This window comes from Anguilla rostrata, chromosome 12, assembly GCF_018555375.3.
Source record: "Anguilla rostrata isolate EN2019 chromosome 12, ASM1855537v3, whole genome shotgun sequence".
Classification (NCBI taxonomy): domain Eukaryota; kingdom Metazoa; phylum Chordata; class Actinopteri; order Anguilliformes; family Anguillidae; genus Anguilla; species Anguilla rostrata.
Window position 1 is genome coordinate 36,785,947 of NC_057944.1, and position 25,937 is coordinate 36,811,883.

Sequence of the window (25,937 nt, forward strand, 5' to 3'; positions counted from 1 at the left end):
ACCGTAATCCACGTGTTTCTTGAAGGGATAGTTTGTATTTTTAGACCCAGGTCCACTGAGCTATTCATCACTAAATTATGTGATAAATTGTGTAAAATAAAAAGAAAAAGGTCCCTAAACTCAGCCATGAGATGTCACTCAGTATGTCGCAAATGCGCTGGTTTATGATGTCGTGATGGTGAGGAAACATAAAATGTACATGATCAATGCCATTTTATTGTGCTTGGGCCAATTAAAGCGTACAGTTCCTGACATGGCTACAGTTTTTCTTTTTATTAATTTTCTTTTAATATTACTGTATTGTTTACAAACGTCAACAGGCCCCTTGCGGATGTTTGTTACATGGGACCCAATCAAGAAATCTTGAAGTTGCTCGGCAAATTCTACCAATGAAGAGGCATTGTTAAAAGCTTTCTGTTTTTTTAATTTTATTTATTTTTTTTTATTTTTTTTGAAGAGACAGTTCCTATGGAGCTGCTATGTTCTTCTAAATGCAATAAACAATGTGTCCTTAGTTGTGACACTCCAATTAATATTTTGTTTCTTCAGAAATGTTCGAAAATGTATTAAATTTATATGTTCTTTTTCGTTATCAAAGCACCGGCCTTGGTCACGAGCACATTTCATGTCAATATCTGGCATCCAGTCATGGAATCTTTTTAATTACCCAGCATACAGCTGAGGCCAAGGGAAATCATAGTTTCAGTTATACTTTGCAGATATGTAACCGAGCCCAATTTTTCCATGTCCCAAGTCAAGTCTTCGGATCAAAACTCACAGAAATAAATCAAATCCAAGTGAGAGAATATCTGCCTGCCTGGCTGACATCTGGACATGGATGGCCAGGCATCACCTGAAGCTCAATCTCAACAAGCCGGAGCTGCTGTTCATTCCTCACAAAACCTCCCTACAGCGACTGCCTCTCACTCTACAAATACTGTAGTACATTCCAAACTATCAGCTGGGCCTCCCAGTTTTGTTTCATCAGCAAATTTGACTAATGTACTTTCTATGTCCCTGGTCAAGGTCACTGATATAAATGAGGAAGAGCAGTGGTCTCAGCACCGATCCTTGTGGGACTCCACTTCCAACAGTTCCCTGCTCAGATGATATCCCTCCTACTACGCTTTGTGTTCTACCCTGTAGCTACTTCCGAATCCACTCTAAAATACCTCCTCTAATTCCTACTATCTTCATTTTGCTAACAAGTCTCTCACGTCTTACAATATCAAATGCTTTTTGGAAATCAAAGTATATAATATTGGCTTGTCTTAAACTAAAAAGTCTGACCATAGAGGAGGCCTTGTTAATTTGCCAAAATATATCAATACTAACTGCAGTATGATTACTAGTCCCAAGTGGCTCAATTACTTCTATGCTCGTGATCATTACTTAGCACCAGATCCAGAATTGATTTCCCTCTTGCAGGCTGACTGACATACTGCGCCAAAAAAGGTTATTTATAACATCTAAAAAAAATTTCCTCACTTTTTTTTGTCCTGTCATCAATTACCAAATAATAGCAGGATAATGGAACTCACCCATAATCACAAGCTGTGATTATGACAAGCTGTTTTATGTTTCCAAAGAGAATTGAATTCACAGTACTGTCTGAAGTGGGCAGCGGGTAACACACGCCTACCGTAAGGACCTTGTCAGGTTCCCCTATGAACTTAATCCAGATACCCTCACTAGGCATGAACTGGTCAATTTCTGGATTTTCCTGCACATTAAAGTTTTATTTCACACAAAGTGTCATGGTTCTGTGTTCCCGTCTGTCCTTCCTTGTTGGGCCGCCAGATGGCGGTACTTCTGTTTTGTGTCCTGCTCCCCGTTTGATTGTATTATTGTTTTCAATTGTTCAATTATTGTTTTTTGCTTATCTCGTTTTCCCTTCCCTCTCTGTGGCCTGATTGTTCATTGTGCCCTCCTGTGTCTCGTCAGTGTCGTGTCTATTTAAGTTCCCTTCTTCCTTGACTCAGGTGCTGGATCCTTGGTTGTTTGTTTGTGTATGCCTCCGATCATGTTCCTGCCCCATGTGTTCCTGCCCAGGTTCTGTTTTCCACGTGCTTTTGGACTTTTGGATTTTCTGTGTTTCCTGTAATTTTCCAACATGAAATCAAATAAACGAACTTCTTCACCCTTACAGCCAAAGTAAAAACAGTGAAGTAAAACCACGAACTAAAACAAAGGAAGTCAAACTGAGCAGCAGCTTTTCAGCTGCGGTTCACTTTCTCCAATCATGCGCTCCGACAAACAAAACTGAAACTCGCCCACTCCTGGTCTCGGCCCCCCAGCTGCGGAGAGGAACACACCTGTAAGCACCTGGGCTGATTAGCTAACGCGACCCAGGTGCGAGTGCTCTCTCCACCAGCCGGCGCAGCCTGCCTGCAAAATCATGTTTTAAAATTTTTTTATTTAAATCCCTTGGCAAAACAAAAAGCTGTCCTTCAAAATTTTAGTAGTTCACAAAAGGTTTATTTAAAAAGTCTAATGTAAGCTATACATTTGACAGTTCACTGTACTATACAGTTGTACATTTCACTTGACACTTTATGGTACAAATGAAAACTACAGCATGAATTTTCATGTCAGATTCTCTTCACCGCTGAATATAAATAACACTAATTTTCATAATAATTTTAGTTACATATTGCACTAAACTATTACACTAATTGGATCTGGGTCAGAAACTATTTTAAATAATTAAAGCTTTTATACGTCAGTAAAATTTCAGAAAATGACTTACAGTTTTAAAGTACACATTTATATTCACCAACACTTAACATGTTTCATGGGGATAACTCAGGGATCTTCAGCAGTGTTTGAAATTTCAATGTCATCTAAAGACTTCAGTTATTTCAAGCGCATATTTGAGACAGACGTATTCACAGTTACACATGCCAAAAAGGCCTTGCGATAACGAATTAGTGTTATCATGGTGTTCACATATACTGAGTCATCTCTGAAGAGACTTTAAGCTGCCATATTGTGTTTAAACCTGCAGGTGGTGTAATACATTAGAGCAAGGAAAAACTTTTTATCTCTGAGACCATATATTATTGAACTCAAAGCCCTGGAGACGATACCCAAGGCCACAAAATTGAAATATCGTATAGTCAAATAGAGCTCTAAATTGTGCTCCAGTGCCATTTTCTCAGTGTAGGGGCCCAACCTTTCAACTATGCACAGAATGAGCTGTAGGCCGTGGAGCAGGAGTGTGCGTCTCCCCTTTGACGCAGACTGCTTATTCTCTCCAGAGGCAGCCACAGCCGCCAGCATGATTTTAACATAACAAAACAGAATGATGATCACAATCACAGCTAAGTCCACTTGATACCAGACAATCCGTATGAAGCGATGCCACTCGGTCAGAATCATGATCTCATAGTGGCACAAGGTCGGCTTTGCAAAGTAGCCTGGAGGGGCCGTGACGATCAGGATAAAGAGGTACAGAAAAGGGATGAGGGAGCTGTAGGCTGAGATGATGACGAGGGCAGCCAGCGTCCTTCTAGGAGTGGCGATGTCAGCGTGCCTTAGCGGCATGCAGATGGCCACATAGCGCTCTAAGCACATAGCAGCGATGGTCAGTGGTGTGCAGCTGGTAACGATCTCCATGACAATGCAGAGCAGAATGCAGGCACTTACAGGACAGAGCAGATAGCTATAGTTAAGCAGCACAATCAGTACTGTGAGCAGCAGGTAGATTGAGTCCATCAGCAGGGTGTGAGCAAACAGGATGTAGCGTGCGTTGCCCCGGAAAGCCTGCTTACTGAAGAAGGTGAAGAGCATGAAGATGTCGATGTAAATAAAGAACCAAACCAGCACTTGCACTATGGCCATCCTCGTCCTCACCACCACGGGGTCGTTACTAATTACTTGCAGCTCTTCACTGCTGCTGTTCTGATCCATGGGTCACACACCTGCAGGATACAGGAGAAAATTGGAAACGGGGGTTACAAAGGATAACATTAAGGATAACATATCTGTTGAGAGCATTTTCATGCAAATCCCAAAATGCTATTCACACCTGTTGAATCTTCCGAACTTAGCATTCTAATAAACCAATAAAAAAGCCTAATTAAAATGCAAAATAAATCTTTTTTTAGGAAGCAATCAAATAAATCCACATCCAGATGTGCTGTCAAAGAAGCGATAAAATGATATACATTTGTTTTCTCCAAAAGTATTAAAATATTGAGACTAATTTCACAACTCCACAGTTTACTACCACTTCTAAATGTTATTTCTGTGCACAGTACAATAAGAATTAAGCAAAATATATATAAATTGTACATGGTCTGTGTACCTTGACTCTTTTAATGAAGCATTCTAACCCTCAGTAAAATTGCAACAGCTGACAGTGGTTTTTATAGTGTGGTGAGCATGGTTTCTGTCCAATGACTTTAGAGGGAGTTGTTTTGAATATTGCCATGCTGCAGACACACCCAACAACCAGGCCAAACTCATTCCATGATGTCAGTATACCATCCCATTGCATCCCAATTTTCCATTTACTACTGTCCAGGAATTTAAATCGTAAATCTGATTACACAGCACTGCATTGCAAGCCAAGGTTTTTAGAGAAAATAGATTTAGGCAAAGGGAATTTGTTAAATTTGCAAATCAAGTGCCAAGTTTAAAAATAAATAAATAAATAAATAAATAATATACGTTAACTTTGTTTACCGTCTATACAGCAAATATTGAAACCGTGCAGTGTTGGCCAAGTTATCGGGCTATGTGAAAAGTTTTCTTTTAAATCTTTAAGCCAGTTAAGTTAAGATAGTCATAGAGATAGGAACAAATACTTAGACCATTCTGTGTGGAATTCTCTCTTTTGTTAGTCCATTTTTCCTCACAGAGCGGAACAATAATTCGCGAAATGGTATCATATCGGTTGGAGAAATAGGAAGCCCGAAACTTTGATTGGCTGTTTACGGGCGTTGCCTGCGATAAGTTAAACTGTGGGCAATATTTTTCGGGCAACTTTGGTTGCTCGGTTGCCCAGTTGCTGGTATTTCTGCCTCCATTCATTTTGAATGAGAGGTGGCGGCCAGACCCCGCAAGGCATGTTGAGATTGCCGGCGGCGCGGCGTTTTACAGTCATTTACAGCCTCTGGGCGAGAGGCGGGGAGGCCGCGGGGGAGATGGCAAAAATTCAACTTTGACCCCATCGCCGCGTCGCGGTAATGATCCGTCAAGTAAATTTTCCCTATTTTTTTCTAATTTTAGTTCCACATTCTATCGTTCCACAATGGAGGACCTAACTCGTAATTTCCGTATCGGGTTTCCCAACTTAATAAAATCACTTACAGAGACACTGATAAGAGGAACGCAGCGTGGAGAAAAGTCTCTGAAATTGTCGGTGGCTCTGCTATGTAGTTATCTCCGTTACTATTAGTTATCACTGTCCTGTCTGAATAAAAATCATTTTTGTAACCTAGCTCTGAAAAAATGTTAATAAGCTGCCTAGCTAGGTTGTCTAATGTCTAGCTAGTGAGTAACAACCAACAATAACAACAACAAAAAATTCATCCTAATGTTGCTAGTTGTTCGTTTCTACCTAGCTAGCTAACCAGATATAACTTCGAAGGCATTAGCTGGCTAATTAGCCAGACATTTTTTGTTTTTGTTGTTGGTTGTTACTCACTAGCTAGACATTAGACAGCCCAGCTAGGCAGCTGACTAACATCTTTCAGATCTAGGTTACTGTAAAAATGATTTTTATTCAGACAGGACAATGAATATGAAACACGACATTAAACTCGGTCAACATTTAACGAACACAACTGTCTGTCAAAAATAGATGACACGCCCACAAACAGCCGATTGTGGGGACCTGGCACGGCGCCAGGCGGCCGTAGCCGCGTATAGTAAAGGCAGGTCCACAGATGTGCCCTGGCTCCTGTAAGCCACTGCCTTGCAAATCTGAGGGCCAGTGGTTCAAGCACTAAAAAGTGTTAACAACCACTCTCCTCCAGGAGTGTGCACTTCCCACACCCTTAGCCTATGTGACTGTTCACTAAAACCAGCTGCAGCTGGTCCTCAGTGAACGAAATGCAGCTGTCCCTCACTGCAGCACTCAGGCAGTCCCCATCAGTGAGACTGGGGGCTGCGCAGTACCTGCATTCCTGCGGACCTGTTTGCAGATGCAGGCAGCCAGATGGAATCTGTGGGGACACCCTGCCGCCAACCCGCCACACAGAGAAATACTGGAGCCCACAAATTTTGGGATGGATGGTCTTTTGATGGTGTGCTTAGTGGCAGGATTCTCAGACATGTGTCGGTACAAAGCCACACAATTTACAGCCAGATGTTTGCTGAATTGGTGTATGAGGCCTCACAATGAAGAAAAACCCAGAAAGAGGCCTTTTATACCCGCAGTCAGTGCAATTAAGGGTGCTGACTGCCACAATGAGACTGATTTTATACACAAGGCAGAATGTGTGAGAGACAGATTGAGGGCATTGTGTGTTTATTGATACATTTTTTTCTGAGCACCTTTGTCTGTATTCATTCTGAAATAACATTAGATAGCACAAAAAGTATTGTTTCTGAATTCCTTCCATTTTAGGCCTTGACATGAGATTGAAACACAGGTAGGTATGTGTAGCTACAGCACACTTCCAGCTCTGTAGACCTGTGTGTGCCATGCAAGGAGGGAGTTCTTGCCAGAAAGCTCCAGAGAGCCCCCCGCCCCCCTCTCCACTCCCCACCACAGTGAAAACACCAACATTAAATATTAACAGACAACTCCTGTGATACGTGCCTAATTGCACCGTCTTGTTTGTTCTTTTGTTGAGAAAACAAGGATTCTCAGTGGAGTTCTGTATTATACTGGGCCTGAGTACATTTGCAGACAATGTCAAGCTTCAATCAAGAGGGGGAAAAGATTCAGATTCAATGTCAAATGGAAACTTAAAAAACTCGCTAGAATCAAACATTGTAGGTAGTACTTTTGATGATAAATTAACAAATTATTGCATTGATACAGAGGTACACAACACAATAAATGGTTGTACTATGGTCATTCTTTCTGAAATTATACAGGCACACACAAACATCATTATTCTCCAGTTGCCTTTTTTTAGGTCCACAAACAAAGGCTTTTGATCCAGACATTCATTCCATAATGGCTACACAAATGACTTATTTATACAGCTACAGCATGTAGCTTGTTAGTTGTGAAACTTTGATTTTAAATGAAATAGTTGTGCCTGCTAAATTTTGTTTGATTATTTATTATTTTATTTAAATCCCTTGGCAAAACTCAAAGCTGTCCTTCAACAAGTAGTTTGCAAAAGGTTTTTATTTTTTTAAGTCGAATGTAAGCAATACATTTGACAGTGTACTATACTATACAGTGCTATACAGATACATTTCACTTGACAGTTTATGCTACAAATGCAAACTACAGCATGGATTGACAAGTTTTCAGATTACAAATGCTCTGCACCTATGAATATAAATCACACTAATTTTCCTAATAATTTTAGTTAAATATTGTACTGGACTATTAAACTAATCAGATCTGGGTCAATCATTAAAATGAATATGTATATTCACCAACATTTATTTCCACCAAAGCTTAACATGTTTCCTGGGAAAATCTCAGGGATCTTGTTTGAAAATCTTCAGCAATGTTTGAAATTTCACTGTCATCTAAAGTCTTCAAGTATTTCCAGTGCATATTTGTGACGGACATTCACATATACTCATTTATCACTGAAGAGTCTTTATCATACTGCTGGATTGTGATTATATTTGCAGGTAATATAACACATTAGAGCAAGGAAAAACTTTTTATCTCTGAGACCATATATTATTGAACTCGAAGCCCTGGAGACGATACCCAAGGCCACAAAATTGAAATATCGGATAGTCAAATAGAGCTCTAAATTGTGCTCCAGTGCCATTTTCTCAGTGTAGGGGCTCAAACTGTCAGCTATACACAGAATGAGCTGTAGGCCGTGGAGCAGGAGTGTGCGTCGCCCCTTTGACGCAGACTGCTTATTCTCTCCAGAGGCAGTCCGAGCTGCCAGCATGATTTTAACATAACAAAACAGAATGATGAGCACAATCAAAACTATGTCAACTTGATACCAGACAATCCGTATGAAGCGATGCCACTCGGTCAGAATCATGATCTCATAGTGGCACAAGGTCGGCTTTGCAAAGTAGCCTGGAGGGGCCGTGACTATCAGGATAAAGAGGTGCAGAAAAGGGGCGAGGGAGCTGTAGGCTGAGATGATGACGAGGGCAGCCAGCGTCCTGCCAGTGGTGGTGATGTCAGCGTGCCTCAGAGGCATGCAGATGGCCACATATCGCTCTAAGCTCATAGCAGTGATGGTCAGTGGTGTGCAGTTGCTAACGATCTCCATGACAATGCAGAGCAGAATGCAGGCACTTACAGGAAAGAGCAGATAGCTATAGTTAAGCAGCACAATCAGTACTGTGAGCAGCAGGTAGATTGAGTCCATCAGCAGGGTGTGAGCAAACAGGATGTAGCGTGCGTTGCCCCGGAAAGCCTGCTTACTGAAGAAGGTGAAGAGCATGAAGATGTCGATGTAAATAAAGAACCACACCAGCACTTGCACTATGGCCATCCTCGTCCTCACCACCACGGGGTCGTTACTAATTACTTGCAGCTCCTCACTGCTGCTGTTCTGATCCATGGGTCACACACCTGCAGGATGCTGGAGTAAAGTATTACGAAGGATAACATTAAGGGTAACATATACTTTCAGAGTACTTTCAGTCTATTTTTATGTCATACATGATCCAAAAATTCTATTCACACTTGTTCAATCTTCCTAAGTGGTAGTGTACTAATTCTATTTTTTGTTTAACCTTTGTTTACCCAGGGTAGGTTCGCTGAGCATGGATGCTCTTTTGCAGGAACGCCCTAATAAGCCATTAGAAAGCATTATTAAAATCCGAAATAAATTTTTTAAAGGTAGCAATCAAATAAATACACAACCAGAACTGCTGTCAAAGGAGCTATTTCTCCAAAAGCATTAAAATATTAAGAAACTTATTACACAATTCCAGTCTACTACAACTTCTAAGCATTATGTCTGTGCACAGTACAATATGAATTGAGTAATAGATACATAAATTGTACATGGTCAATTTACCTTGACCCTTTTAATCTAGCATTCTAACCCTCAGTAAAACTGTAACAGCTGACAGTGGTTTTTATAGTGTGGTGAGCATGTTTTCTGTCCAATGACTATAGAGGGATTTGTTTTGAATATTGCCATGCTGCAGACACACCCAACAACCAGGCCCTATTGAGGTTCCAAACCCAGGCCTAATTGCGTGATGTCAGCATATCATCCCATTGCAGAATGTTTTCCATGAACTTTACTGCTGCTGTCTACTGTCCTATAATGTAGCTGCTTGGCCGCTGTAATCAGTGCTGGAAGTAATAAGTTTTATTAGATCCTGTTTGTTTGTAGATGGAGGAAGTGCTATCAGAAAGAAACCAGAAATGTGAAAAATTAGACAAGAGCAGGCCAGTAACCCAAAAAATCCAGCAAGTGAGCAAAACAAATGAAAAAATTAACTCTCTAGTGAGAAAATAAGGGTATTATACTCTATATTAAGGTTAATACAGAAGAACAAAAAGCCTGGCACATGTCCTGAACGTGCCCTCATTTGAATGAATCTAAATTTTTCAATTGCGAACCCCCACCCTGACTTCAGTTTCCTAACATTGCAAAAATAATCGTTAACTTTTCATGAGGGGTGTAGGCTACTGTGGTTGTGACATTTCCATTTGTCTCAGCAATTGTTTTTTTTTTTTTTTTTTTTGTGTATAGCAAAACGACAATGCTAAAAAGTAAATCTTGATCATCCTGTAAAATTCCAGATTAGGATAACCGTAATCCACGTGTTTCTTGAAGGGATAGTTTGTATTTTTAGACCCAGGTCCACTGAGCTATTCATCACTAAATTATGTGATAAATTGTGGCCTTATGCCCTCCCACCCTGTGTACGCACAGCTCACTCTGTTTGCCGTCAGCTTTGTTAGACAAATTATTTATCTTACCATCTGAAGAGAATGTGGTCATTCAAAGCATAGCTGTCGTATCAGAGTGTCAAATAGGAGTCATTTATAGTGGAAATACAGCAATTCAGCTGTTACACTTGAAAAAAAAATGTTTTGTTTTTTAATGACTACACTATATGTTTGAATAACTGTCTGCATCCAGTGTTTTGGGTGTATGAGAAGCACATCATGGATAAAATACATGAATAAAATGGGGATTAAAAAAAAATTGTGTTCACAAATGAGATATTTTATTCGTTTACACTGTAGAAGAAATTATACTATTGTACTTATTTGGCAAAACTTAATTTGACCAAAAAGCTTACAGTACATTAATGGGGAAAACGTATGTCTGGATAGATTCAATATTTATTTCATAGGCCTAAATATTTCTAATTTTTATCTTTCCAATGTTTTTATATTTCAAATATTTAATCTATTTCTTCATCCCCCTCCCCTTCTGTCATGTGAATATTTGAAAATGTTGTCGTATAAATGTTTGTTTGTAAATGTTAATAGTATATGATGCTAGGAAAATGTCGTCATGGAGATAATGAAGTATTCCATGTATGTATGTATGTATGTATGTACAGTATTTACAGTATTTTACCATCACAAATGTTTGTAAATGCTTGTTTTGTAAAATTAACTTCACAAGCAAGTATAAAGATATCCTCTCTGGTGTGTAAGTGTTTGTCAGCTGTTTAAAACATTCATTTAAATGTTACGTATTCCATTTTTTATGCGATGTGAGTAACTTGGCATTTCTGTACGTTGAAAACATATTTTTCTTCAGATTTCAGTTACGTAGAACATCATATATAACTATAATTTTATATAATGTATTTTTTACTGGACATCTATTCAACCAAAAACCAGTCCATAAGTGACATATTTTCCACAATATAAAATACATTAGTCTTCACTGGAATAGCATCGTATTTATTAAGGGAAACAAGCTGACAAAACGTTCAAATGTTTTGCCACTGCATACATGTATTGTCACAATATCACTGTGTTCACTGTAGATGTACACTGAAATTATTTGTCATCATTAAAAAGTACTCCAATTTGGGATAATTTCATATTGGGTGAAAGGCTAGACACAAAAAATATACAAGATATTCAAATTCAGGTAATGCCTTCAAGTGAGTACTTTAAAATACCCAGCGTACACGCGACAGTTTGTTGTTAAAAGTGTAAAGATACACTTGTATACCTCAACACTGAGCTCAATCAAAACATTTTCTCTTATTGTCATCAGCAGATGGCACTATTTCCTACAATCTGGTGCTGGCAACTAATTGTCTTGAAAGCCATTTCTAACGGAAAAGAAAAAGGTCCCTAAACTCAGCCATGAGATGTCACTCAGTATGTCGCAAATGCGCTGGTTTATGATGTCGTGATGGTGAGGAAACATAAAATGTACCTGACATGGCTACAGTTTTTCTTTTTATTAAAAATAGACAAACATTGAGTAATATGTGTTTATAAATACAGTTTGATTACTTGTTCTCTTTCTCTGAAAAACGTGCTGCACTTTTTATTTTAAGGGATTGAGATCACTTCATATCAAGCTTGGGGCACCAGCACACAGCTTGTGCATTGACTAACCTTTTTTGAAAACTGCCTTAAAGGTTCTATTTTGTTACAATGCTCTTTAAACTTGAAAAACACAAGCAAGATGTCACAGGTTTGCTGAACTACAAGTCTGAAATGTAGGGTGGGGCAGTATCCTGGAAGATTTTTTGTTTTAATTAAATTCATACAATATAAAATGATAGGAACTAGAAGATGCAAAGGTTATAACACACTGGAATTTAGGGTGATATTTTATTTCACTTCTTCCTTAAAAGTCATGCAAACTTATCAAATTTAGCTGAATCCTTTTTTGGGAGTCCAATGAGCATGGAAGTATATTTTCTGTGGCTTTCTCTGTTGCACATTCATTCTAAGCTGCTACGTTTCTCCAGAGAGCGGTACACCTCGCAGCTCATGTAATATTTCAGGGCAAGGAAAAACTTTTTATCCCTAAGGCCATAGATAAGGGGACTCAGGGCCCTTGAGATAATGGTAAAAGCAATGAAAATGAAGAATCGGATGGTCAGGTACAAGTGTTGACTTTGCTTCTGAGCAGCAGCCAGTATATAGGGGGACCACAGGTCGGCCATGCACAGAATGAGCTGCAGGCCGTGGAACAGGAGCGTGCGTCGCCCCTTTGACACAGACTGCTTATTCTCTCCAGAGGCAGCCTGAGCTGCCAGCATGATCTTGGTGTAGCAGAACAGTATGATCACCATAATAATGCCAAAGATCATCTCATTTAAGATGACATACATGAGGTTGTGCCACTCAGTCACCAGCATGACTTGATAATGGCATGAAGTGGGTTTGGCAAAGTAGCCCGGTGGGGCCGTAACAACGAGGATGGCGAGGTCCATAATGACCCTGACGGAGCTGCATGCCCAGATAATAGCGATGGCAGCCATGGTCCTGCCGATGGTGGAAATGCTGGCATGTCTAAGCGGCATGCAGATGGCCACATAGCGCTCCAGGCACATAGCGGTGATGGTGTAGGGCGTGTTTTTGGAGATAATCGCCATGAGAACGCAGAGCACGATGCAGTAACTGACAGGTATAAGCACGTTGAAGTAGCTGAACAGCACCACCAGGTCTGTGAGCAGCAGGAGTACAGAGTCCACCAGCAGGGTGTGAGCAAACAGGATGTAGCGTGCATCGCTCCAGAAAGCCTGCTTACTGAAGAAGGTGAAGAGCATGAGCATGTCAACATAGATGAAGAACCACACAAACACCTGCACTATTGTTGTCCTCACCATCACCAGATAGTGGTCACTACCAACTAGAACCAGGTCCTTACTGCTGCTGTTCTGATCCATGGCTCATACACCTGCAGTATACAGGAGAAAAATGGGAAACGGAGCAAATATTAATGGTGACTAATGCAGCACTTCTCACAGTAAACACTGCTCTTCAGTACACGGTAAATGGACTGCATCTATATAGCACTTTGATGCCTCTCATTCACCCATTCATACACACACCAACGGTGAAAGGCTGCCATGCAAAGTACCAATCAGCTCGTTGGGGAGCAGTTAGGGGTTAGGTGTCTTGCTCAGGGACACTTTGACACACCCAGGGCGGGGGATTGAACCGGCAACCCTCCGACTGCCAGGCAACTGCTCTTACCTCCTGAGCTATTTCGCCCCTATAGTTTAGTACTGATGGTCTGACTCAAAGAGAAGAAAAACAGTAAAACAAAAATCACATACAGAATATGTGCAATATCCATAATTCTTTCATTCATAAAATAAAACTGTGCCAACAATTTTCCCTGGAATATGCTTTGAAGTAAAGTGTATGAATGATAAAACAAAATATATTTAAACATTTTATTTGCTCTTCAGTTAATCATAATGCACAGATACTGGGTAAAGGTTCTTTTAGAAGCACAATCTTCGAAAAGTATAAAAAATTGTTCATGAAAAACATCCTGAATTAATATCAATGGTTATTAAATGCATGACTTCCAAATTAACTGTAAGTCCATTTTATGTCTGCATGATTTTAAAACAGCACATTCATTCCTAATGAGACAAATGCATTCAAAAAGAAATAAAAGGCAGTTATGAACAGCTATTATGTCAATCTTGTTATATATTACCTTATTCCTGACATTAGATCCTCAGCATAATGAAAAATTAGTTGAAAGCTTTTCGTTATATATAGAGGTGGAGCCTGATTCTCTTCCAGAAGGAACTGTTGAATATTACTGTATTGTTTACGAACGTCAACAGGCCCATTGAGGATGTTTGTTACATGGGACCCAATCAAGAAGTCTTCGAGTTTCAGCAATGCTGGTGTCCCAGAGATTAATTATTTGTGTACATGGTAAAGGATTAAAATTTTATTTATTTATTTATTTTTATTTTTTTGAAGGAACAGTTCCTATGGAGCTGCTATGGTCTAAATTCAATAAACAAAGTGTCCTTTATTGTGACACTTCAATTAATATTTTTTCTTTCATTAATGTTTGAAAATGTATTACATTTGTATCTTTTTTTCCAGCAAGGAGTCCATTATCAAAGCACCAGTACATTTCATGTTAATGTCTGGTGTCCAGTCATGGAATCTTTTGAATTCCCCAGCATACAGCAGAGGGCCAATACAAATGATAGTTTCAATAATGCTTTGCAGATATGTAACCAAGTCCAGTATTTCCATGTCACAAGTATCAAGTCCTTGGATGCATATCTCACACAAATAAATCACATCCAAGTGAATTCATGTTGGTTAGCTCGCTAGCAATCTTGCTGACAGACTGAATTATCGTTAGCCATATTTAATTAATTGTGGTGGCAATGCCGGTCTCTCCATGGCTCAAATGTGAACCAGGTTTGAAATGTACTCTTGCAGGTATTGTATTATAGCTAGCTAGCAGACAACCATTGTTGCTCTGAATTTATAAACATCCATGATTCACACATAATGGAAGGCAGAGACAGCACGTGAAGAAACACAGTGACTGTTTAGTGAAAAACAGTGTTTACGGAAAATGCATTATGGTGGATAAAATAGCAACTTTAAATTCAGACATGGCAGATGTTTGCAGGGCCAAGTACCAATGGTGCATAGGACCCCTATAGTTTTTGCTAAGATTATTATTCTTATTATTATTTTTCTTCTGACTTTCACTACATTTTCACCCCTTTCCCATGCTCAAAAACTCACAAAATTCGGCAGGCATGTTCGGCATGGCTAAATTCCTCGAAATGGCATGAGGGGTCATACTCACCCTATACAATACCCTTGTCAGACCACACTTAGAGTATTGTGTGCAGTTCTGGGGACCGTACTACAAGAAAGATATAGAGGCACTGGAAAAGGTGCAAAGACGGGCAACCAGATTGATTCTGAGTATAAAAGATGTGCCATGAGGAAAGGCTTGAGATGCTTCCACTTTTCAAACTTAGTAAAAGGAGAGTTAGGGGAGATTTCACTGAGGCTTTTAAATTCATTAAAGGGATTAACAAAGTGAACTACAAGAAATTATTCAAGTTGAGTTCGGTTAGCAAAACAAGGGGGCATAAATGGAAACTGGCAAAGGGTAAATTTCACACAGACATTAGGAAATATTTTTTCACACAGAGAGTGGTCAATGTGTGGAATAGCTTGCCTGGACATGTAGTGGATGCAGAAACACTGGGGGTATTCAAGGCCCGGCTTGATACAGTGTTAGATACTATCTAGCTTTTAGGTAAACTAAGCATTAAGTACAGTTTAGTGGTAGGAATAGATGAGCAGTGTTGGGCTGAATGGCCAGTTCTCGTCTTACGTTATGCTATGTTATGTTATGTTATGTTATGTTATTTTATGTTAAAAGGGTGAAATAGGACCCCCAATACGTGACACATTTCTGAGAGACGGAGACACAGCCTTACTCAAATTTGTATGACAAGAGAGGAAGAGGCGAGTCATGCCTTATGGACCTATGACCTGACCCAGGCATGTAGGAACTGTGAATTGCCAGGGGGTGCACCTTTTTTTTTCAGAAAAACTCCAAATACGTAAATTCTTATATCTGAAAGGAAAATGACATGAGAGGGGGGTGAATGAGAAGAGATGAAATAAGTTGTGTTTATTGCGTGTTCATGCACTGTCAGAAAATGACAGCATGAATAAGGCTGGACTTAACAAGAGGGTAGATAGAGATAGGAGCCCATGCAAAAAAAAGAAGCTGTTTTGACAATGGGACAGCCCTAAGCCCTCATGGACTTGACGGGAATCTGCCAAAAATAATTCTTACTGTTCTCCTTACATTTCAGACCTCGTTGTTAGTGGCCCAGCTCCACATGATGAAACACGACCGAGGAGACTGCAACATAGCAGTGTGGCGCAGCAGCACACTTCCAGCTCTGTAGGCTTGTGTGTGCCATGCAGGGAGAGAGTTCTTGCCAGAAAGCTCCAGAGAGCCCCCACACCCCACCGCAGTGAAAACACAGACATTAAATATTAACAGACAACTCCTGTGACACGTGCCTAATTGCACCGTCGTGTTTGTTCTTTTGTTGAGAAAACAAAGGATTCTCTGTGGAGTTGTGTTACATTGTACCGGGCCTGAGTACACCTGCAGACAATGTCAAGCTTCAACGAGAAGGGGAAAAAGATTTTGATTCAATGTCAGTTGTGACTTGTTTGGTTTGCTGACAGTAGTTCTGTCTGTTTGGATCCAATGTACTGTATGTGTAGGGTGATATTAGTGTTGGGCATACTGTAATTACTTTAGTCACTAGTAGATGTCCATATACATTTTCCATAGGCTTCCACAGGGCAGTCTTTGTAAATTATGTTTTTTCATTTTGCCTTGCTTATGTAGCGAGGTTTAGCATACAGGGCACACTCAGTTTTATATTAAAAAATGTGTGCATTTTTAAAACATTTTTTGAAAACAATAATATAACTCCAGACATTTACAATTGTTCATCTAGTTTTATTAAACTACTACCTGTTTCTTGTTTCACTGTTCTGTTGGAAGGCTACATATATATATATATATATATATATATATATATATATGTATGCATGTATGTATTCTACAGTCTTCCAGGACTAGCCTTCCATATATAATTTTTTATTTTTTTATCACAGATGTAACAATGATAAGGGCATAGCACTATATTTAAATTCCTCTATACAATTAGCTTATTGAACATTCTGAAGCTGCTGGTGCTTGTATTATATGAATAAGTAATGCAGTATCTCTGAAACTCAGTGACATGCAGAGCTGGGGAATGAGCTGTGAATAAAGACAAGCTCCTTGCAGATTCCTCCCTGAGTTTTCAATGCCTCATTCATCTAAATTTGTAGCAGCAGAGGTCAGAGGTCAGTGTAGAAGCACAGACACAGTGTTGAGTCTCCACATCAGAAGGCCCAGGGCCTGGGAGGCCTGTGATGCCTGGGAACCCAGTGAGGCAGCAGCCAGGGGAGAGCAGGGGCTTTTGGGCTCAGACCCCCAACAGAGGAGGAAGGTAACTGAACACAAGGATATTTCAGTTACATAGTACATCATATATAACTTGTATTTTCAACTTGTATGTTGAGCTCAGTTTAATCAAAATCCACTCCATAAGTGACACATTTTATTCAATACAAAATACATTCACTTCACTGAATTAGCATTATTATTATTAATCGAAACGTGCTCACAAAATGGTAAAATCGGTTGCCACTGCATATGTGTATTGTCACAATATCGCTGTGTGCACTCTGGAAGTACACTAAAATTACTTGTCATTATGAAACAGCACTCAATTTAGGCATAATATCAAAAAAATTTTGGGCGAAAGTGTACACACAATAAAACGAAGATATTCAAATTCAGGTAATCATCCTTTCAAGTGAGTATATTAAAATAACAAGTTTTCACATGTGACAGTCTGTTGTTAAAATGAGGTATAAATGAAGTGTAAAGACACACGTATACCTCAACACTGAGATGAATCAAAGTATTTTCCCTTACAGTCATCAGCAGATGGCAATATTTCATACAATCTGGTGCTGGCAACTGTTTGTCTTAAAAGCCATTTCCTACAAGAATGAAAAAGTGACCTACAGTCAGCCATGAGATGCCACTCAAAGTCACGGATGTGCTGGTTTGTGATTTTGTGCTGCTGGAGAACCACAAAATGTTCATGTTCAATACCATTAAACACTGAACAACTAAATGTGCTAAGGCAAAAAAAAGCTATGATTCCTGATACACTAGTTACATTTTCATTTTAAAGAATTAGATTAAAAACTAACAGACATTAGAAAAATGTTGAGTAATGGGCGTTCATATGAACAATTTCATGACTCTTTTCCAGAGAATTGTGCGACCTTTATTATTTTCTGAGGGATTGATATCAATTGATATCAAGCTCAGGACATGCGCACAGAGCTTCTGCGCTTGTGACTAAACTTTGGTTACAGGTTTGCTGAATTGCAATTTTTGAAATGTACTGGGATCAGTATCCTGGCTAATTTTGGTTTAGATTTAATTTATGAAATATGAAATGACTAGAACTTCAAGATGCAAAGGCTATAACATACTGCAAATTAGGGTCACATTTTATTAATTTCACCTCTTCATTAAAACTCATGCATACTTAACAAATTTCCACATTTTTGTTGAATCTTTTTGGGTCAAGATACATGCGCATTTACATGGAAGTATTTTCAACTGTGGCTTTCTCTGTGTCACATTCATTCTAAGCTGCTACATTTCTCCAGAGAGGGGCTAGGCCTTGCAGCTCAGGTAATATTTCAGGGCAAGGCAAAACGTTTTATCCCTGAGGCCATAGATGAGGGGACTCAGGGCCCTTGAGATAATGGTAATAATGATAAAATTGATGAATCGGACGTGCAGGAACAAGCTTATACTTTGCTCCTTGACAGCAGCCGCTATGAAAGGGACCCACAGGTCGGCCATGCACAGAATGAGCTGCAGGCTGTGGAACAGGAGCGTGCGTCGCCCCTTCGACGCAGACTCTTTGCTCTCTGAGGAGGCGCTCCGAGCCGCCAGCATGATCTTGGTGTAGCAGAACAGTATGATAATCACGATAATACCGAATTCCATCTGATTGAGTATGGCGTACATGAGATTGTGCCACCCGGCCACCAGCACTATCTCGTAATGGCAAGAGGCAGGCCTGTCGAAGTATTCTGGCGGGGCCGTGACGGTGACGATGATGAGATCCATGAAGGCCCGGACGGAGCTGCACGCCCAGACGACAGCGATGGCAGCCATGGTCCTGCCGGTGGTGGAGATGCTGGCATGTCTAAGCGGCATGCAGATGGCCACGTAGCGCTCCAGGCACATGGCGGTGATGGTGTAGGGCGTGTTTTTGACAACGATCCCCATTAGAATGCAGAGCACGATGCAGCGACCCACAGGCAAAAGCACAGTGAAGTAGCCAAGCAGCACCACCAGGTCAGTGAGCAGCAGGAGTAGACAGTCAGCCATCAGGGTGTGAGCAAACAGGATGTAGCGCGCATCGCTCCGGAAAGCCTGCTTACTGAAGAAGGTGAAGAGCATGAGCATGTCAACACAGATGAAGAACCACACAAACACCTGCACTATTGTCATCCTCATACTCTTCGCATTGTGGTCGCTATCAATAAGAATCAGGTCCTTACTGCTGCTGTTCTGATCCATACCTGCAGTACACAGGAGAAAATGAAAAACATCCTAAAATAATATCAATCGTCATTGAACGCATTTCTTTCAAATCAATTCTAACTTATTCTTACGTCTGCATGATTTTAAAACAGCACATTCATTGCTAATGAGAAAAATGCATTCAAAAAGAAATAAAAGGTCGTTACGAACAGCAATTTCGTCAACCTTTTCTCTATATTACCTTGAATAATTCTTGACTTTGGATCCTCAGCAAAATGACAAATGAGTCGTAAGCTTGTTCTTATATATAGAGGTGGGTCCTGATTCTCCTCCAGAAGGAACTGTTGAATATTACTGTATTGTTTACGAATGTCAACAGGCCCATTGAGGATGTTTGTTACATGGGACCCAATCAAGAAGTCTTCAAGTTCCAGCTATGCTGGTGTCCCAGAGAGTAATTATTTGAATATATGGTAAGGGATTAGGATCTGAATTAGGATTTTTGAAGAAACCATTCCTGTGGAGCTGCTATTATCTAAATTCAGTAAACAATTTGTCCTTAATTGTGACACTTCAATTATTTATTTATTTTCAGAAATTTTGAAAACATATTAAATCTTAATGTGTCCGTTATTGAAGCACTGGCCTTGTTCACTATTATTTCATGTCTATATCTGGCACCGGTCATCAAATATTTCCATGTCCCAAGTATCAAGTCCTTGGATGCAGATTTCATGCCAATAAGTCAAATCCAAGTGAATTCATGTTGGTTATCTATCCCTAGCAAGCTTGCTGACAGTCAGTCTAACATTAGCTTACTATCATCAACTACACTGATCTGAAAGGTTTTTTTGTTTACCTCCATGGTTTAGTTTGCATAACGCAAATATTTATTTGCGTTATGCAAATATTTGTATATGGTTATACCTCCACTTCGCATCGGGCCAAACATCGCCCCTTAGCTCTGATATAATAACCACATATCACGACCTGAAGTGAGCTATTGGTTTTATAAAACGGTCACCAATTATGGCAATATGAAAGTAATAGACACACTCCAATTTAAATAGTTTTTAAATAGTCGTGTTTGTTCTTTTGTTGAGAAAACAAAGGATTCTCTGTGGAGTTGTGTTACATTGTACCGGGCCTGAGTACACCTGCAGACAATGTCAAGCTTCAACGAGAAGGGGAAAAAGATTTTGATTCAATGTCAGTTGTGACTTGTTTGGTTTGCTGACAGTAGTTCTGTCTGTTTGGATCCAATGTACTGTATGTGTAGGGTGATATTAGTGTTGGGCATACTGTAATTACTTTAGTCACTAGTAGATGTCCATATACATTTTCCATAGGCTTCCACAGGGCAGTCTTTGTAAATTATGTTTTTTCATTTTGCCTTGCTTATGTAGCGAGGTTTAGCATACAGGGCACACTCAGTTTTATATTAAAAAATTTGTGCATTTTTAAAACATTTTTTGAAAACAATAATATAACTCCAGACATTTACAATTGTTCATCTAGTTTTATTAAACTACTACCTGTTTCTTGTTTCACTGTTCTGTTGGAAGGCTACATATATATATATATATATATATATATATATTGTATGCATGTATGTATTCTACAGTCTTCCAGGACTAGCCTTCCATGTATAATTTTTTATTTTTTTATCACAGATGTAACAATGATAAGGGCATAGCACTATATTTAAATTCCCCTATACAATTAGCTTATTGAACATTCTGAAGCTGCTGGTGCTTGTATTATATGAATAAGTAATGCAGTATCTCTGAAACTCAGTGACATGCAGAGCTGGGGAATGAGCTGTGAATAAAGACAAGCTCCTTGCAGATTCCTCCCTGAGTTTTCAATGCCTCATTCATCTAAATTTGTAGCAGCAGAGGTCAGAGGTCAGTGTAGAAGCACAGACACAGTGTTGGGTCTCCACATCAGAAGGCCCAGGGCCTGGGAGGCCTGTGATGCCTGGGAACCCAGTGAGGCAGCAGCCAGGGGAGAGCAGGGGCTTTTGGGATCAGACCCCCAATAGAGGAGGAAGGTAACTGAACACAAGGATATTTCAGTTACATAGTACATCATATATAACTTGTATTTTCAACTTGTATGTTGAGCTCAGTTCAATCAAAATCCACTCCATAAGTGACACATTTTATTCAATACAAAATACATTCACTTCACTGAATTAGCATAATTATTATTAATCGAAACGTGCTGACAAAATGGTAAAATCGGTTGCCACTGCATATGTGTATTGTCACAATATTGCTGTGTGCACTCTGGAAGAACACTAAAATTACTCGTCATTATGAAACAGCACTCAATTTAGGCATAATATCAAAAAAATTTTGGGCGAAAGTGTACACACAATAAAACGAAGATATTCAAATTCAGGTGATCATCCTTTCAAGTGAGTATATTAAAATAACAAGTTTTCACATGTGACAGTCTGTTGTTAAAATGAGGTATAATTGTAAAGACACACGTATACCTCAACACTGAGATGAATCAAAGTATTTTCCCTTACAGTCATCAGCAGATGGCAATATTTCCTACAATCTGGTGCTGGCAACTGTTTGTCTTAAAAGCCATTTCCTACAAGAATGAAAAAGTGACCTACAGTCAGCCATGAGATGCCACTCAAAGTCACGGATGTGCCGGTTTGTGATTTTGTGCTGCTGGAGAACCACAAAATGTTCATGTTCAATACCATTAAACACTGAACAACTAAATGTGCTAAGGCAAAAAAAAAAGCTATGATTCCTGATACACTAGTTACATTTTCATTTTAAAGAATTAGATTAAAAACTAACAGACATTAGAAAAATGCTGAGTAATTGGCGTTCATATGAACATCTTCATAACTCTTTTCCAGAAAATTGTGCGACCTTTTTTATTTTCTGAGGGATTGATATTAATTGATATCAAGCTCAGGACATGCGCACACAGCTTCTGCGCTTGTGACTAAACTTTGGTTACAGGTTTGCTGAATTGCAATTTTTGAAATGTACTGGGATCAGTATCCTGGCTAATTTTGGTTTAGATTTAATTTATGAAATATGAAATGACTAGAACTTCAAGATGCAAAGGCTATAACATACTGCAAATTAGGGTCACATTTTATTAATTTCACCTCTTCATTAAAACTCATGCATACTTAACAAATTTCCACATTTTTGTTGAATCTTTTTGGGTCAAGATACATGCGCATTTACATGGAAGTATTTTCAACTGTGGCTTTCTCTGTGTCACATTCATTCTAAGCTGCTACATTTCTCCAGAGAGGGGCTAGGCCTTGCAGCTCAGGTAATATTTCAGGGCAAGGCAAAACGTTTTATCCCTAAGGCCATAGATGAGGGGACTCAGGGCCCTTGAGATAATGGTAATAATGATAAAATTGATGAATCGGACGTGCAGGAACAAGCTTATATTTTGCTCCTTTACAGCAGCTGCTATGAAAGGGACCCACAGGTCGGCCATGCACAGAATGAGCTGCAGGCTGTGGAACAGGAGCGTGCGTCGCCCCTTCGACGCAGACTCTTTGCTCTCTGAGGAGGCGCTCCGAGCCGCCAGCATGATCTTGGTGTAGCAGAACAGTACGATAATCATGATAATACCGAATTCCATCTGATTGAGTATGGCGTACATGAGATTGTGCCACCCGGCCACCAGCATGATCTCGTAATGGCAAAAGGTGGGCACTGCAAAAAATTCTGGTGGGGCCGTGACAGTGACGATAATGAGATCCATAATGACCCTGATGGAGCTGAATGCCCAGATAATAGCGATGGCAGCCATGGTCCTGCCGGTGGTGGAGATGCTGGCGTGTCTAAGCGGCATGCAGATGGCCACGTAGCGCTCCAGGCACATAGCGGTGATGGTGTAGGGCGTGTTTTTGACAACGATCCCCATGAGAATGCAGAGCACGATGCAGCGACCGACAGGTACAAGCACACTGAAGTGGGTAAGCAGCACCACCAGGTCCATGAGCAGCAGGAGTAGACAGTCAGCCATCAGGGTGTGAGCAAACAGGATGTAGCGTGTATCGCTCCGGAAAGCCTGCTTACTGAAGAAGGTGAAGAGCATGAGCATGTCAACATAGATGAAGAACCACATCAGCATCTGCCCTATGACTGTCCTCACCATCACCAGATTGTGGTCTCTATCAAGTAGAACCAGGTCCTTACTGCTACTGTTCTGATCCATGGCTCATACACCTGCAGTATACAGGAGAACATGGGAAACTAAGCAAATATTAATTGTGACTAATGCAACAGCACTTCTCATTTATAGGGATATAATCACATACAGAATATGTGTAATATTCATAATTCTTTCATTCATAAAATAAAATAGCCTTGACAATTTTCCCTGAAATATGCATTAAAGATATATATGAATGATAAAACAAAATGTATTTAAACATATATGCTCTTCAGTTAATGATAATGCACAATTAAGAATTATGCAACATTAAGTAACTCTAAATATATAATAAGTGTTTGTGCTTCCTATTATAGCTTCTGTAACAATACAGCACATGTTGCAACAAAAGAGTCATTCACAGTGAACTGTAGTCAAAACAAATCTCATCTGAATAAGCTCTTATATAGAAATTCTCATGGATAACTATCATGTCGATCTAGTTCCATATTACCTTGAATAGTTCTTGACATTAGATCCTCGGCAAAATGACAAATGAGTCGAAAGCTTTTCGTTATATATAGAGGTGGGGCCTGATTCTCTTTCGGATGGAACTGTTGAATATTACTGTATTGTTTACGAACGTCAGCAGGCCACTTGAGGATGTTTGTTACATGGGACCCAATCAAAAAGTCTTCAAGTTCCAGCTATGCTGGTGTCCCAGAGAGTAATTATTTGAATATCTGAGTGAGGCTACTGCTTGGCGAATGCTACCAATGAAGAGGTACTGTTAAACGCTTCCTGGTCTGTTTTTTGTTTTGTTTTGTTTTTTGAAGAAACCATTCCTGTGGAGCTGCTATTATCTAAATTCAGTAAACAATTTGTCCTTAATTGTGACACTTCAATTATTTATTTATTTTCAGAAATTTTGAAAACATATTAAATCTAAATGTGTCCGTTATTAAAGCACTGGCCTTGTTCACTATTATTTCATGTCTATATCTGGCACCGGTCATCAAATATTTCCATGTCCCAAGTATCAAGTCCTTGGATGCAGATTTCATGCCAATAAGTCAAATCCAAGTGAATTCATGTTGGTTATCTATCCTCTAGTTTACTATCATCAACTACACTTATCTGAAAGGTTTTTTTATGTTTACCTCCATGGTTTAGTTTGCATAACGCAAATATTTATTTGCGTTATGCAAATATTTGTATATGGTTATACCTCCACTTCGCATCGGGCCAAACATCGCCCCTTAGCTGTGATATAATAACCACATATCACGGCCTGAAGTGAGCTATTGGTTTTATAAAACGGTCACCAATTATGGCAATATGAAAGTAATAGACACACTCCAATTTAAATAGTTTTTAGTAATACATAATAGTGTTCAAAATAAAATAGGCCCTCCTGGCTGCCTGCACATAGTGGGAGGTGGTTGCTATGCAACTTACACATTTTTCTCAGACGATACTGCATTGCGCAAAGGAATTAGACGTTATAGCCGTGGTATATGGTTAATATACCATGGTTATGAACCAATCAGATTGCTTGATTTGAGCTACCCATTTTATAATTAAGCAATAGCTTACGACAGGCCGTGGCATATGGTTACTATATGTTTAGTGAAACGCTTTAGTCGGATGCATGTGCAGCATGAGATGGTCGGCATGAGATTTTTAATCACAGCTTTATCGCCTGACGTTACTTTAGCTAACCCTAACATGTTAGCGTTTCGCCTACTTTAGTTAACCTAGTTAGCGCGTACGGATGCTATTCTGCACGCATGAGTAGGAGCTATGTACACACAGCTACAACCCATGTACGGATGTGATCCTGCATGCATGAGTAGGAGCTAATGACACCCAGCTACAACCACTGACACAGATGTATGGACACACAGAGGACAACAAACGACATTACAGAGGTGAGGACATGCCATAGCTAGCTAGCTATATAGTTAGCCAAGTTTTAATCATGACACTTTTAGGATATGACTAATCCCTGGAACTTAATCGCTACTTGCTGATCCCTGTCTGTATGTGTAACACAATGGTGCGCCGTGGGTCTGGACGGTTTCGTGCTTCTTCTGAGCTATGCGCCCTCATTGAAATGCATTGAGGCTTGAGGACAGTGCCAGTTGGAATTTGAAGCAAGCCCACACAATTCCTTCAGGAATTTCAACCTCTCTAGTTATTCTTATTATTTTTCTTCTGCCTTTCGCTACCCTTTCGTCCCTTTCCCACGCTCAAAAATTCACAAAATTTGGCAGTCACGTTCGGTATGGCTGCCAATTTATTATGCATGACATGCATGAAACTGAAAAAATTATGGCCATGCCATTCAATGTACATCTGCCAAATTTTTTCCCACATGTCTAGCACCTCATTCAGAACAAATAATATCATGCATCCCAGTGTCAGCCATATTGAATTCCTGCCATTTCTCATTTTTTGAAAAACAAACTTTTTGATGTAAAAACATGCCTAACCTAGACAACAAAACAACAAGGCAAAATATTTCCATATTTGGACTATGACATT

General features: G+C 39.6%; 4 protein-coding genes across 4 annotated transcripts; all 4 read right to left on the bottom strand.

Moving 5' to 3' along the window:
* Positions 1-105: 105 nt before the first annotated feature.
* On the bottom strand, positions 106-12,961 carry LOC135236801 (odorant receptor 131-2-like). Its single transcript, XM_064303332.1, has 2 exons — positions 11,487-12,961; positions 106-248 (listed from the first exon to the last, which is right to left on the bottom strand). The coding sequence occupies exon 1, from the start codon at positions 12,952-12,954 to the stop codon at positions 12,004-12,006; it is 951 nt and encodes a 316-aa protein (XP_064159402.1). The 5' UTR covers positions 12,955-12,961; the 3' UTR covers positions 106-248; positions 11,487-12,003.
* Positions 2,382-9,498, bottom strand: LOC135235727 (uncharacterized). Its single transcript, XM_064301513.1, has 2 exons — positions 7,745-9,498; positions 2,382-3,914 (listed from the first exon to the last, which is right to left on the bottom strand). Exons 1-2 carry the CDS (start codon positions 8,676-8,678, stop codon positions 2,977-2,979), a joined length of 1,872 nt encoding a protein of 623 aa, XP_064157583.1. The 5' UTR covers positions 8,679-9,498; the 3' UTR covers positions 2,382-2,976.
* Positions 12,962-17,214: 4,253 nt separating the features above from the next.
* On the bottom strand, positions 17,215-19,265 carry LOC135236593 (odorant receptor 131-2-like). Its single transcript, XM_064303060.1, has one exon. It carries the CDS (start codon positions 19,206-19,208, stop codon positions 18,354-18,356), a length of 855 nt encoding a protein of 284 aa, XP_064159130.1. The 5' UTR covers positions 19,209-19,265; the 3' UTR covers positions 17,215-18,353.
* A 2,186-nt stretch (positions 19,266-21,451) lies between these two features.
* Positions 21,452-23,460, bottom strand: LOC135236568 (odorant receptor 131-2-like). Its single transcript, XM_064303020.1, has one exon. The coding sequence runs from the start codon at positions 23,451-23,453 to the stop codon at positions 22,536-22,538; it is 918 nt and encodes a 305-aa protein (XP_064159090.1). The 5' UTR covers positions 23,454-23,460; the 3' UTR covers positions 21,452-22,535.
* Between the last annotated feature and the right edge of the window lie 2,477 nt (positions 23,461-25,937).